Raw genomic sequence first — 12995 nt, 5'->3', positions numbered from 1 at the left:
GAAGGGTTATTATTCGTACTAGCCACATCGTCTTCACCATGGATGTTAGTATTCCTGCAAGCCACATTCATTTTTGAGTCCATAATTAGCCAAAGGGTTGGGTTCTGCATTTCTGAACACTTTATTATTCCTTGCATCCCATATGCTCTCCAGTGCTGCCAAGAAGAGCTGATAGCTTCTTCCCAAATTGTTGTTCCTATCACTTAGAAGCCTCAACCAGTTGTAGGTCCACTCCGCAATTGGAATATTGTCCTGTTTATCGACATTAATGCCTAAACTACATCCTCTCCAGATGTAGCTTGCAAAGGAACAATCTCTAAAAATATGTTTTAAAGTTTCCAGGTGCTGTCTACTCTGATCTCCTTCCCTGAAACATAATTTGCAAAAATGATTCTTACCCAAACCTCTCTTTTTCATCTCGTTTCCCACAGGCAAAAAGCCTTTTAGAATTTTCCATAGGAAAATTTTTTGCTTGGGATTTCCATCATTTCTCTAAACCTGCTTCCAATTAATCTTGTTCTGTATTCTACTGCTTCCTTTAAGATCCTGCTTTTGATTTTCATCAAAGAGAGCTTTATAGCCACTCCTCACAGTGTAGTTCTCACTCTTATCTTCATTCCATATGATAAGGTCCTCAAAACCCACCTCCAAAGCCTTGATAGAAGAGATCTTTTTGATAGTGTCCTCAGAGAACAGATCCTTGCATAGCTCCATATTCCAGTCACCATTTGTATTCCGAAGAGAAGCTACATTATCATTGTTGGGGCAGCCTTTAAGTCTCCATTCTGGAAGTGCGCCAAAGACCCAGGGATGGTGAATTTTTGCATAGCACCCATCACCTATGGACCACACACTCCTTCTTTTTAGCAGATGCAGCCCCCACTTAATTCTAATCCAGCCCCACGAACCCAAGTTCCTTCTACACCATGATTCCTCAAACAGTGTAGACTTGCCAATGCCATACTTAGCACGGTAAACTTTACTGACCAAAGACTCCGTATCATTAATTATGCGCCATCCTTGCTTCTCTAAGAGAGCTTGGTTGAAAAAACGTGCATCAAGGATGCCTAAGCCTCCCTTCTCCTTTACTTGAGTTAGGTGAGTCCACCTTTTCCAGTAAATTCCTTCCCCGTTTCTATTTCCCAGCCACCAGAATTTTGCAACGATGCTGTTAATTTTCTTCAAGATGGTAGCAGGGCACTTGAACACAGATAGAACATATGTTCCCAGGTTAGACAGAACATACTGAAGGAGTTGTGTCTTCGATAAGTGCAATTACTAGATATATCAAGGATCACTATTATAGAGATAATAAGTTCATTCTCTTGGGGCGCCATCATCTGTTGCTAGACTATGAGAGATGATCTTTGGGCTAGTAAAATAGTCTAAAGCCCGCTAGAATGGATCCTATGAGGTCACACACAAGGGTATTGGGTTAAGCAAGTTAGAGGCCCATTTATGGGCCTCATGAGCAATTAACTAATCATGAAATGGATTTGGCTAGCATAGTTAGATTGGAATTAGGTTTTGGGCTTTTGACATGGGCTCTTATTTAGAGATGAGATCTATAAATAAGATCCATGCCTAGGGTTGCTTGCAAGCAGTTATAACTCACACACATTGTATTTTGACATCAAGGCAACCAATCCCAAAACCCTAATTCCTCTCTCTATCTCACGGCTATCTCTCTCCTCCCCTCGTCCGTACGGCCGGCCACCCTTGGTGGCACGTGTGGTGGTTCGTGGTGGTTCATGGTGGTTCGTTGCTCGCTCTTCTCCATAGAAGGTCAATTGAAGGGTTCAATTGCAACTAACTAGCATTAGTGGAGGTCTTAATCTGTGCCCGTGGACCAAGTAGAGGAATCACGCTTGAGGTTCTTTATCTCCCTTTGTTCTTGCTCGATCACTTGTGGAATCACGCTTCAAAGGTATTAAATCTAATTCTTTATGTGTTATGCATGATCTTGGGATTAGGTGCTATATGAATATGATTCATGTTTTCCGCATTCGTACCTATAAAATCCTACAGTGGTATCAGTTAGCCTATGCATGTACATATATTGAAAATTAATTCTTTGATAATCCACAATTTTAATTCAATTAGGAGGGAGAAAAATTTAATTATGGGTCAATTATTATATTAAATGTGATTTAACAATATAGAATCATTAAAAGTTGTTTAATTTGCTCCAATATTGATCCGAAAATTGCCCTATATTATTCGAAAAATTTCGAACCCCCCACCCTAATATTTCGAAAATTTCGAAATCATAAACCCTAATTTGTGAAATTTGTGTTTTGGTTTTGATTTAATTCGAAAGTTTTATGTTTAGAGAATTTAATCTATTTGATTTCATGTTAAATTATGAATTTTTCATGATCAAATTATTTAATTTAAAAGTTAAATTGAATTGGGATTAAATTCATGAAAAACTCTAATTTTGAAATTAAATATGATTTGATTTAAAATTAGAAGGACCACACTAATTTAATTTTAATAAAATTATTTTTATTTAAATTAAAATAAATAAATAAATAAATAAATAAAACAAAAGGGGTTTTGGGTGCGGCAGCCGCGGCTGGGTGGCGTCGCCATAGCGACTGCCGCACCGGTGGTGGTCCAGGAGGGGGGGCTGGGCAGAAGCCGAACAGGAGTAGCAGAGCAATGCACCACCAGCTGCGTGTGCTGCTACTGCTGTTCCTGCGCTGGTGTGCTTCGGCTGGCCACCGTGGCTGGCTTCGGCTGGCCACATCACGGTGGCTGGCGTAGCTATTTTTTTAAAAAAAAAATTAAAATAAAAATCAGATTTCAAAAAAAAAAAGTAAAAGATAAGTTTTGATTTTGAAAAGATAATTAACAACATTAAAGTTGTTATTTTTGTTAAGTTTGGATAATTATGGAGCAAAAGATTCTATTTGGATAATGATTGATTTAATGAGATTATCCCATAATTAATTTTGGATAATAATTGATTTAAAATATGTGATTGGCTAGCAATTAGGATAAAATCTCCTAAATTAGTTAGGATAATCATGGAAAATAAATATGATTTATCTTCCATAATTAAAATATGATTTGATTCTATCTCTTACCTAAAATAAAATATATGATATTTTATGATTGGTTAGAAATAATATATGATATTATCTAATTGCAGTAATTAATTAATTAAAAATATGAGATATTTTGTGCCATGTTTCCTTAATTATGATCATTCGATGTTGTAGTTTAGGAAAGCATGATGAGTGATTTATTATGTGGCACTTTATAATATATGATATTATTTATTGCTATATATAGACTAGTATGGCCCATAGATTCTAAATACGATCTGCGCATCGTTTCGTATTTTTGTAATCTAAATACGGTCTGCGTACCGTTAAGTATTTTTGTAATTTTATTTTATTTTATTTAATTAGTAGATAGAATAGAGTAATATTACAGGTTGCAGTTGATCCAAGAAGCCAATGGAGTGGAGGCCCAAAGGAATAAGGTGGATGAGATCCATGAAGATTCAAGTGGGAGCATCTTTCTGCTTTATTAGTTTTCTTAGGATTAAGGGGCCATACTATGTCATGTTTTATTTATGCATTAGTAGATTATGCATGTTAGATTTAATTTTTGTTGATTGATGATGTGTTAGAGTTCACTAAATAATCACAACACAAATGAATCTAGGTCCTAGTAATATTGAGGTTGCTTTTCCAATTGAATACCCAACAATCCTTAGATCATGAGTGATAGGTCGGCCTCAGTAGAGTGTCACTTGTTATCGTAGGTAATTTGGGGTAGATCACGTTCTACACATTTAATTGGTTGTACTCAACAAGGTTACCTAAAGCGTTTAGAACCTTGAAGCTAAGTGTAATAATTAAACATGTGATGATTAATTATTCAACCAAGAATTACAAAGAGTTGTAATCAGTAAAGAGTTTACTCACCTTGAAAATGTAATGCTTGATGGTAGGGCCTCAGTCCGGTCAACTATTACACAAATAAAGGGTCTTGGAATCATTTTATTCGATAGGGATCAATTCAAATTAAATAAATGCTTTAAAGTTACCAATTTAAATCGTTTATTGTACTTTAAATTTTATTAAACATAATTGAATTTTGCGTTTACTTACAAGTAACATGTCGTTCTAATTTTATTATCATATATAATCTCCTCGATTGAAAATAAAGTTGAGAAACGTTCTCAAAGGTTAAAAGGTAATCCATAAACCTATATTCCAATTTTGCTAAGATGGTTCTAAAAGGCAAGTTTTAAACCCATGTCAAATGTCTAAGGTTGGTTTTATTCAAAATGTTTGAGTAAAATGCCAACACATCTTCATATTGAAAAGTGTTTCAAAGGATATAATGAGATGGGAGGTACAAACCCTCTAAAAGACAAGTATTAAAGTTCAATAAAATCTTTTATCTTCAATATGATTGAATATAAGAAAGTGATTGGAAATCTCTATGATCAAAAGTTAATCAAATGACATTATTCTTCATCCATTTCATATAGAGTTAAATAGTTGATTAAACTCTAATATGAATAATGATTGAATAGACTTAGCAAAATCATGAAAATGTGCTTAAAGTAGTTAAGCAAAACATCATTTTGAACCTAAGAGATCAGAAGTGTTCTAAATGGCTCAAATGGGAAAGGTTTAGGAATATATGAGGATTGCATTAAGAAGTTATAGGCCAAGAAATGCAAACAAGTTGCTACTTCTCAAACCTAAACTACTAAAAGTTGTTATGAACAACAAATGTTTCCAATTAAATGGACCAATTCCAATTGATTAGAAACTACCTCATATAGTTGGAAGGTAAAAGAATGGAAATGTTCCAATTTAAGAAGTATATTATAGAAATTGATTTAGCATATTGCTACTTCTTGGACATAAGATGTCTTGTTAAGATCACTCATTTCACAATGTGGTTGAACTAAAGGAAGAAGTTATGGCTAAAGGAGAAATAAATCTACAAGCTTAGAAGCAAATGTTGCTACTTCACAAGTAGAACCTACAAGTTTGGAAGCAAAAGTTGCAACTTTACAAGTATAACCTATATTTCACCTCACCTTGTTATTGGCTAGAATTAAATAAATGTTATTCATTCTTGCCATTATCAAAACACCATTCAATGTTAGTAATGACTAAGCATCGAAGATTCAAAAACGTAGAATAAATGTTATTTTATGCTTCATCGAGTCAAAATGTGTTTTGAATTGCTAAATAGGTTTAAAATTCTATATGATAGAAATAATTAAAACCATTTCTATATATATATATATATATATATATATATATATATATATATATATATATATATATATATATATATATATATATATATATATATATATATAAATTGTCTCTAATATGTCAATTAATTCGAATGAAAAATGAACATTGCATGCGGAAGATCTAAAGGGATGGACTTTCAATATCATTGGATTATGAATCCATTGATATATGTAATTATCATTCTAATTTGAAAAGTTTTGACAAAGTCACCATTTAGAGAAATGATGATGTGAACTCAAGATCGAATACATATCGATGTAAGAAAACCAAAGGTTCAAACACTAGAGACAGACAATGAAACTTCATTTGTGATACGATCACTACTTGTGCTTAGTTGAAGCATAAGTATGAAAATATTGAAAAGTTCAAAAGGTTCGGTATGAAGTTCAGTATCAACTTGACAAGATAATGATTACATTACAATATGATTGTAATTGTGAAAATTTGAGTCAAGACATTTACTCGGCAATATATTCAAAGTATTGCGATATGATCGTAATCATGAGAATTTAAGCCAAGACCTTGATAAACATCCAAGAGTTGTGAAATCGTTTTACAACAAACTCCGAAAGAAAACCTTATGAACTGTTTATGAAGGGAGCTATCAATCTATATAAGATATATTTTGATAATGGATGAAAATTACCTATGTTCCAACCATTGTTCAAGGGATATACTTTTAAGATAAGCTACAAAACTAAACAAAGATACATAGGTCAAATCAAAATGTAGTAAAGGTTTCATATGTGATATAAATAAGAAAAGTTCTTATAAAGTCTTTCTACAAAGCAAGGAATAAAAGTTGTATTAAATCGTTTAATGCACGATCAATTCCTATACGGAGCACAGGGTACTACTACAAAAACCATACTTAGCACAAAATGTTTGTTGCTCAAGTAGGTGCCCTTATGGAATTTATTCCAAAAGGTCAAGTGGGAGTAGTATAAATCTCGAAAGAGTTCGAGAAAAGCAACCAACAAATATGGTTCAAACCGTGGTTGGTTCACCCAATGCTGAATATGCCTCTTCAAAAGGCAAGTGGGAGTATAAGAATCACGAAAAGTTTAAGAGCCTTGAAAGAGTTCAAGAAAAGTGATTTCGAAAATCTTGAAGAAATTTGAGAAGTAATCGAATCAAAGCAACAATATGAGCATGATTCACCTCATGTTACAAGTGACAACGCGTGGTCTCATTAAGTGTAATGGGAATAATAACCATGTGTCGAAGGTAGTACATTCCAAGTGCACATCCTCTATTGTCGTTTCTCATTGAAAGCTAAACAAAGTTGTTGTATGAGTTTCAATTGTTGCATAAAAACCCACTATGATGACTAGCATGTGTAAAACTTAGCCAAAGAAATATGATTTCATATTGACTAAGAATTCTAAAATATTTATTTTGGAACATGATGATTATGCAAGTAATAAAGATGATTTGACAAGTGATAACTCCAAGTGGTTTAAAAACCAAGAAATCTGAAATAGATTCTTAGTCTGTAAGCAAGTGTATGACACTTGATTAATTTGCCTAATTAGGTGAGACCCCTTATAAGCAAAACAAACAAGAAAGAAAAATGTTTTCTAACTAAAGCAAAGACTTGTTAAAGGATTCAACTAATTCATAGTATGACTATGACTACGATGAAACCTTTACATTAGTCATGTTGCAAATATCTATTAAAGTCATTTTAATGATTTCTACCTTATGAGATTTGGTAAATGGATTTCACAGCGCTTTCTTGAAATGGTTCATGAAAGAAGATTTGTATATGATACAATCAGAATGATTTTGAAAATCCAATAATCCTAAGGATGCATAAAAGATCCTTTAATGGATTGAAGTTAGCATAATGGAGTTGATTAATGTTCTTAATTTTGTGAGTTAATCAAATCGTTTGATATTCTCATAAAATGAAGAAAAGGTCTTGTGTATACAAGGTGTTTAGTAGGAGCTATACAGTCTTCTTGGTCTAGTATAAAGAGCCATTATTCATTGCTTGAAGAGTCAAGTGGTGGGTAATGCATTTTGTATGAAAACCTGAAAGAGGAAGATGAGTACAGTTGGGATTCAAGATCTATAGAGATAGGTTTTGAAGTATGTTTGAGCTTAGTTAAGAAGCTTATATTGATAAGATTCTTATAAGGTTCAACATTATATTAAAGGAGTTTCAATCCCATTTAACATGGCACATTTCTTAATGGTTCAATACTTTGAGAAAGGTTGATGAAATTAAGGTTTTGAGTGATGATCCTTATGCAATATGCAAAGGATGCATAGAGATGAGCTTAGTTAAGAAGATGAGCTTAGTTAAGAATCTTATCAAGATGAAAACCTGAAAGAGGAAGATGAGTACAGTTGGGATTCAAGATCTATAGAGATAGGTTTTGAAGTATGTTTGAGCTTATTTAAGAAGCTTATATTGATAAGATTCTTATAAGGTTCAACATTATATTGAAAGGAGTTTCAATCCCATTTAACATGGCACATTGCTTAATGGTTCAATACTTTGAGAAAGGTTGAAGAAATTAAGGTTTTGAGTGATGATCCTTATGCAATATTCAAAGGATGCATCATGCATGTCATGGACTATACTCGTCTATTTGATACACGTGTTTTAAAACAAGTGATGATAGATTTCAATCGTAATCCAATGTAACGTTGGAATACAAACTAGAAATTCCTAAGTTCCTTGCGAAAGGGGCAAAGGAAAATTCTTAGTGTATGGAGGTGAATATTGTTATAAAATTTAGAAATTGCAAAATTCGTGTTTGTGAGAATGTCTCATGAACTCTACTTAATAAACCCCTTTCATGATCAAGGTATGAGAGTCATACTAAGGATTCTTGGATTGAAGCAAGTTATGTAATTTAAGTTGTATATGTTTTGAGAAAGCATATTACATAAGTAATACATCAACTTACAGAATTATGTTTATCAATTGAAACAAAGTTTCAATCTTATTTAATTGTGGTTTCAATATTAAATAAAATGTCCAAAATAATTATGGATTGATGGGTTCATCAAGTTAATTATTTAATGACCTGGTGAATGAAACCCCACAGGTGAACAAAATCCATATATTATTCCAGTTCCTAGTTCGGAATCATTAAACTGGACATAAATGATTTCAATTAATGGACTAGCATGTAAGATTGCTTGGATAGCTCTGTTTCATGGGCTATAGGAGCATAGTTAAGCTCGGTCAATCACATGAATATGCATGAATGATGCATGATCGAACTATAGACCTACTTTGAAGTTCAAGTATAGAGCTTCCGGATATATTAGTGGATTCCTTTTACATGAGTGGAACATTGATTTCATTCAATGGATGTTATGGCTGTGGTACACTCAAACGTCTGCCCGTAACTGGCAATTATAAAGGGTGTTTTCCGGTTATTTCAGAAGTTGAGTGGGAGCTTTGGTTGCCACAAGATTGGATTGAGTATGCCTATTAAGTAGGAATGTGTCTTGACCCCTTGAAGAGGGAGAATTCAAAAAAATGCATGGCCGTGCTCAAATGCATTACATAGTAATCATTTGTTCTGTGAATCTTACTCAGCTTTTCAAGAAAAGATTTGTAGACTAATATGATCACGACATGAGATGCAATCATATTATCAAATCGACACACATTGACTTAAGGAATTTGAATGTTGCGCACTTGTCTCAAACAAGTGGGAGATTGAAGGAGTTGTGTCTTCGATAAGTGCAATTACTAGATATATCAAGGATCACTATTATAGAGATAATAAGTTCATTCTCTTGGGGCGTCATCATCTGTTGCTAGACTATGAGAGATGATCTTTGGGATAGTAAAATAGTCCAAAGCCCGCTAGAATGGATCCTATGAGGCCACACACAAGGGTATTGGGTTAAGCAAGTTAGAGGCCCATTTATGGGCCTCATGAGCAATTAACTAATCATGAAATGGATTGGGCTAGCATAGTTAGATTGGAATTAGGTTTTGGGCTTTTGACATGGGCTCTTATTTAGAGATGAGATCTATAAATAAGATCCATGCCTAGGGTTGCTTGCAAGCAGTTATAACTCACACACATTGTATTTTGACATCAAGGCAACCAATCCCAAAACCCTAATTCCTCTCTCTATCTCACGGCTATCTCTCTCCTCCCCTTGTCCGTACGGCCGGCCACCCTTGGTGGCACGTGTGGTGGTTCGTGGTGGTTCATGGTGGTTCGTTGCTCGCTCTTCTCCATAGAAGGTCAATTGAAGGATTCAATTGCAACTAACTAGCATTAGTGGAGGTCTTAATCTGTTCCCGTGGACCAAGTAGAGGAATCACGCTTGAGGTTCTTTATCTCCCTTTGTTCTTGCTCGATCACTTGTGGAATCACGCTTCAAAGGTATTAATTCTAATTCTTTATGTGTTATGCATGATCTTGGGATTAGGTGCTATATGAATATGATTCATGTTTTCCGCATTCGTACCTATAAACTCCTACACATACTTTATTAGGGTCAACCGACCAGCATGTGATAGGAATATAGAGTTCCAAGCATTCAACCTTTCCTTAACTCGATCTACAATATTACCAAAAATTTGTTGCTTAGAAGAAGCAAAGTCAACCAGAATTCCTAGGTAGACCCCAAAGGTACTACTCTTTTTAATTCCAAGTAATTCACTGTACTTAGTAATCTCCTCCTCACCTTTATTGGGACTAGCTAATAGCACTGACTTATTTTGGCTTATAACTTGTCCTGATGCCTTATACTAGATACTAAGCACCTTTTTTAAAACCAGGACATTGCTGTCCTTTCCTTGTAAGAAGAAAGCCGAGTCATCTGCAAAAAATAAATGGCTGATTTTTGGTGCTTTATGTGCCACATTAATCCCTACTATCCCATCTTTCCTTTCCTCCTCTCTAATGAGTCCTGAAAGGCCTTCCATACAAAGAATGAAGAGGTACGGGGAGAGTGGATCCCCTTGGCGGAGGCCATATTTTGGATTAAACTTCTCCTGAGGGGAACCATTGATGATTACAGAAAAAGAAACCGTACTAACATAGTTCATAATAGTTTTCACCATCAAATTAGGCAGTCCAAATTTATACAGGACTCTTTCAAGGAAGTCCCATTTGATTCTATCGTAAGCTTTACTCATATCTGTCTTAATGGCCAACTTCCCTTTAACACCCTTCTTCGTTTTCCTAATATTCTCTAGCAGTTCATGAGCGAGCATAATGTTATCCGTGATAGCTCTTCCAGGTATAAAGGCGTTTTGGAATTCACTCACCAAGCCACTGATCACTTTCCTAAGTCTATTAGTGATGCATTTTGAAATAATTTTATAAACAACATTGCACAGGCTAATAGGTCGTAGTTTATCCATTGATTCAGGATTTTTGCATTTGGAGATCAAGGCAATATTTGTGCAATTCAATTCCTTTTAGATGTTACCTAACTTTAGAGCTGATAACACAGCCTCTGTCACGTCCTCCTGCATCCAGTTCTAATTTTTCTGGAAGATCCCAGCAGGAACTCTGTTTGGACCTGGAGCTTTCCACGGCTTCATAACAAAAAGTGCATTCCTTACTTCTCTTCTAGAGTAAGGTTTGGAGAGCAAATCTTTTTGATCCTCTGAGAGCACTTTAGTTATGCCTTTTATGCCTTGTTCAATTTCGAAATCCCTAGATTGAGGATTAGTCAAATCATTATACCCATATATATCCTTGAAATAATTGCCAGCAATTTGTGCAATTTCCTCCTCCTTTGCAATCCAATTCCCAAGTTCGTCTTTAATTGCTTCCAATTTATTCCTGGCTTTCCTTCCTTTAACAAAATTAAAAAAATACCTTGAACAAGTATCACCCGCATAATTCCAGTTTAGCTTTGCCCTCTATCTCCAATAGGTAGCCATGTTCCTTGAATACTCCTCTAGTTGCTTACTAACTCTCCTAAAATCCTCATCATTCCCTTTGCTTTCCAAAAGGAGTTATGCTTCAAGTATATGTTTATCGAATTTATCCCATTCTCCGTTCCATTCCTCCCTTTTATCCAAGGTCCACTTCTTAATATCTCGTTTGGCCTTCTGAGTTTTCTTAACAAGCCTGAACATTTTATAACTTTGTTGATACACAAATAAAGATGTTTAGTAACAAATAAAATAAAATTAAAAAGTTTGGGTTAAATTTGTTCAAAATATTTTTATTCTTTTATGATATATGATAGATCTTAACAAAAATAAGCACTCTCGTTATTTTAAGTTGATGCAACTATTTTACTCGTATTCAGCATTAACTCACGTTTTTCACTTTTAATTTTCGAAATTGTGACTTAACAAATATATTGATTTGTTGTATTTAGCCATAAACAAGTTCTATATAAAAAAATAAAAAAATAAATTAGCTACTCGATACTCTAAATCAACATGTATTCCATAGATTAGCTTCAATTCACTTTAATTAGAATACTTATTATCATTTCATTTGTACCACTTCAATTCACTAGATTTTCGAAAGGACAAAAAAAAAAAAAGGTTTGTGTGCATCCTCAATCCTCGATCAAGAACTCCTTCAACCAGCTGATTGTGCTTCCTTTTCCACAAAACAGTCTTTTCCTCTATTCTCACCATTAATTATCATTATGAACTGGTTTTTTTAATTATTATTTATTTATTTGTTTATTTAAAATAAACATGAATCATCGATGGATCATCTACCCACCTTAGCCCTTCCATTTATACCCTAGTGCTAGACGATTGAAAACCCCAATAATCCAATAGAGAAATTGATTTTTTTTTTTTTAAAATGAGCCTAAATGGAATCTTAATTTAGTTGTCTCCACGTATTTTTTTTTAAAATTGTTTTTGTAACTTTCAAATTTCATTAATAATCCATGTTTGTTTTTGATGATCAAATATTTTGAATTTAATGAATAGTGATTGAGCCTATGCATTGACAAACATAGCTGAAAAATGAAACGTAACAATTAAAATGGCATGAGGTAGTAAGATATATACCTATTAAGCACTTAATTTCCAATTTAATTTTATAATGTCAACCAAACAAGTACTTAGCACCAATCATAGAGGAAAACCAGGTTTATCATCTTGATTTATCAAGGGGTGAGCTAGTCATTTGGGTAAAAAGTGAAGGTCATTTTTGTTATTCTCCCTTCTCCTTCATCCTCCTTCCTTCAATCCCGACATTACTATTCTTTTTTTTCATCTCCTCCACCTTCATTCATCTTCTTTCATCTCCTCTATATCCATTGATCTTCTTCCAACATCACCATTTCCGCCACCAACATTTCCAACACCAATGCTACCACCCTAAATCCATTTTATTCATCTCCATCAACATCGACCACCATTTCCGGTGATTTTACCGTCAAATTAGACGAAATTCCTAAGAAAAAACAGAGAATTAAACGAAGAAATCCCTAGCTAAGTAAAACGAACAAAAATGTTAGTGATTAAAATTGTCATTGACAAGAATGATTAAAGAAATGAAACAACTTAAATAAAAAACGAGGAAAGTATTATTAAACACTCTGTTTCCACTTTCTTATGTTAACAAAGCAAGCGCTTAATAATAATCCATCATATCAAAGATTATTTGGTATTCTAGTCTTTCATCCTCACAGACTCAAATTGACTCAATAATAATTGAATTATAAATTAAAAATTCTTTTTCCAATTATTAGGCCGTATGATGTATTTAGCTCTATTGG

At 33.9% G+C, this 12995-nt stretch overlaps 1 protein-coding gene across 1 annotated transcript; it reads right to left on the bottom strand.

The window, feature by feature from the left end:
- Positions 1 to 492: 492 nt before the first annotated feature.
- LOC145565296 (uncharacterized) lies at positions 493 to 10653 on the bottom strand. The gene is made up of 2 exons (XM_081625346.1): positions 10051 to 10653; positions 493 to 1200 (listed from the first exon to the last, which is right to left on the bottom strand). Exons 1-2 carry the CDS (start codon positions 10651 to 10653, stop codon positions 493 to 495), a joined length of 1311 nt encoding a protein of 436 aa, XP_081481472.1.
- Positions 10654 to 12995: the final 2342 nt, after the last annotated feature.

Source organism: Chenopodium album, chromosome 10 (genome assembly GCF_948465745.1).
Source record: "Chenopodium album chromosome 10, dcCheAlbu1.1, whole genome shotgun sequence".
Taxonomy (NCBI): domain Eukaryota; kingdom Viridiplantae; phylum Streptophyta; class Magnoliopsida; order Caryophyllales; family Amaranthaceae; genus Chenopodium; species Chenopodium album.
The sequence above is the reverse complement of the archived record's forward strand: the minus strand, read 5'-3'. Positions and strand labels throughout refer to the sequence as shown.

Coding starts and splice junctions, on each gene's coding strand:
- LOC145565296 (XM_081625346.1), bottom strand. CDS start 10,653: ATGGATAAACTACGACCTATTAGCCTGTGCAATGTTGTTTATAAAATT. Junction 1,201..10,050: donor ATGTCCTGGTTTTAAAAAAG/GTGCTTAGTATC, acceptor TCTGTGTTCAAG/TGCCCTGCTACCATCTTGAA.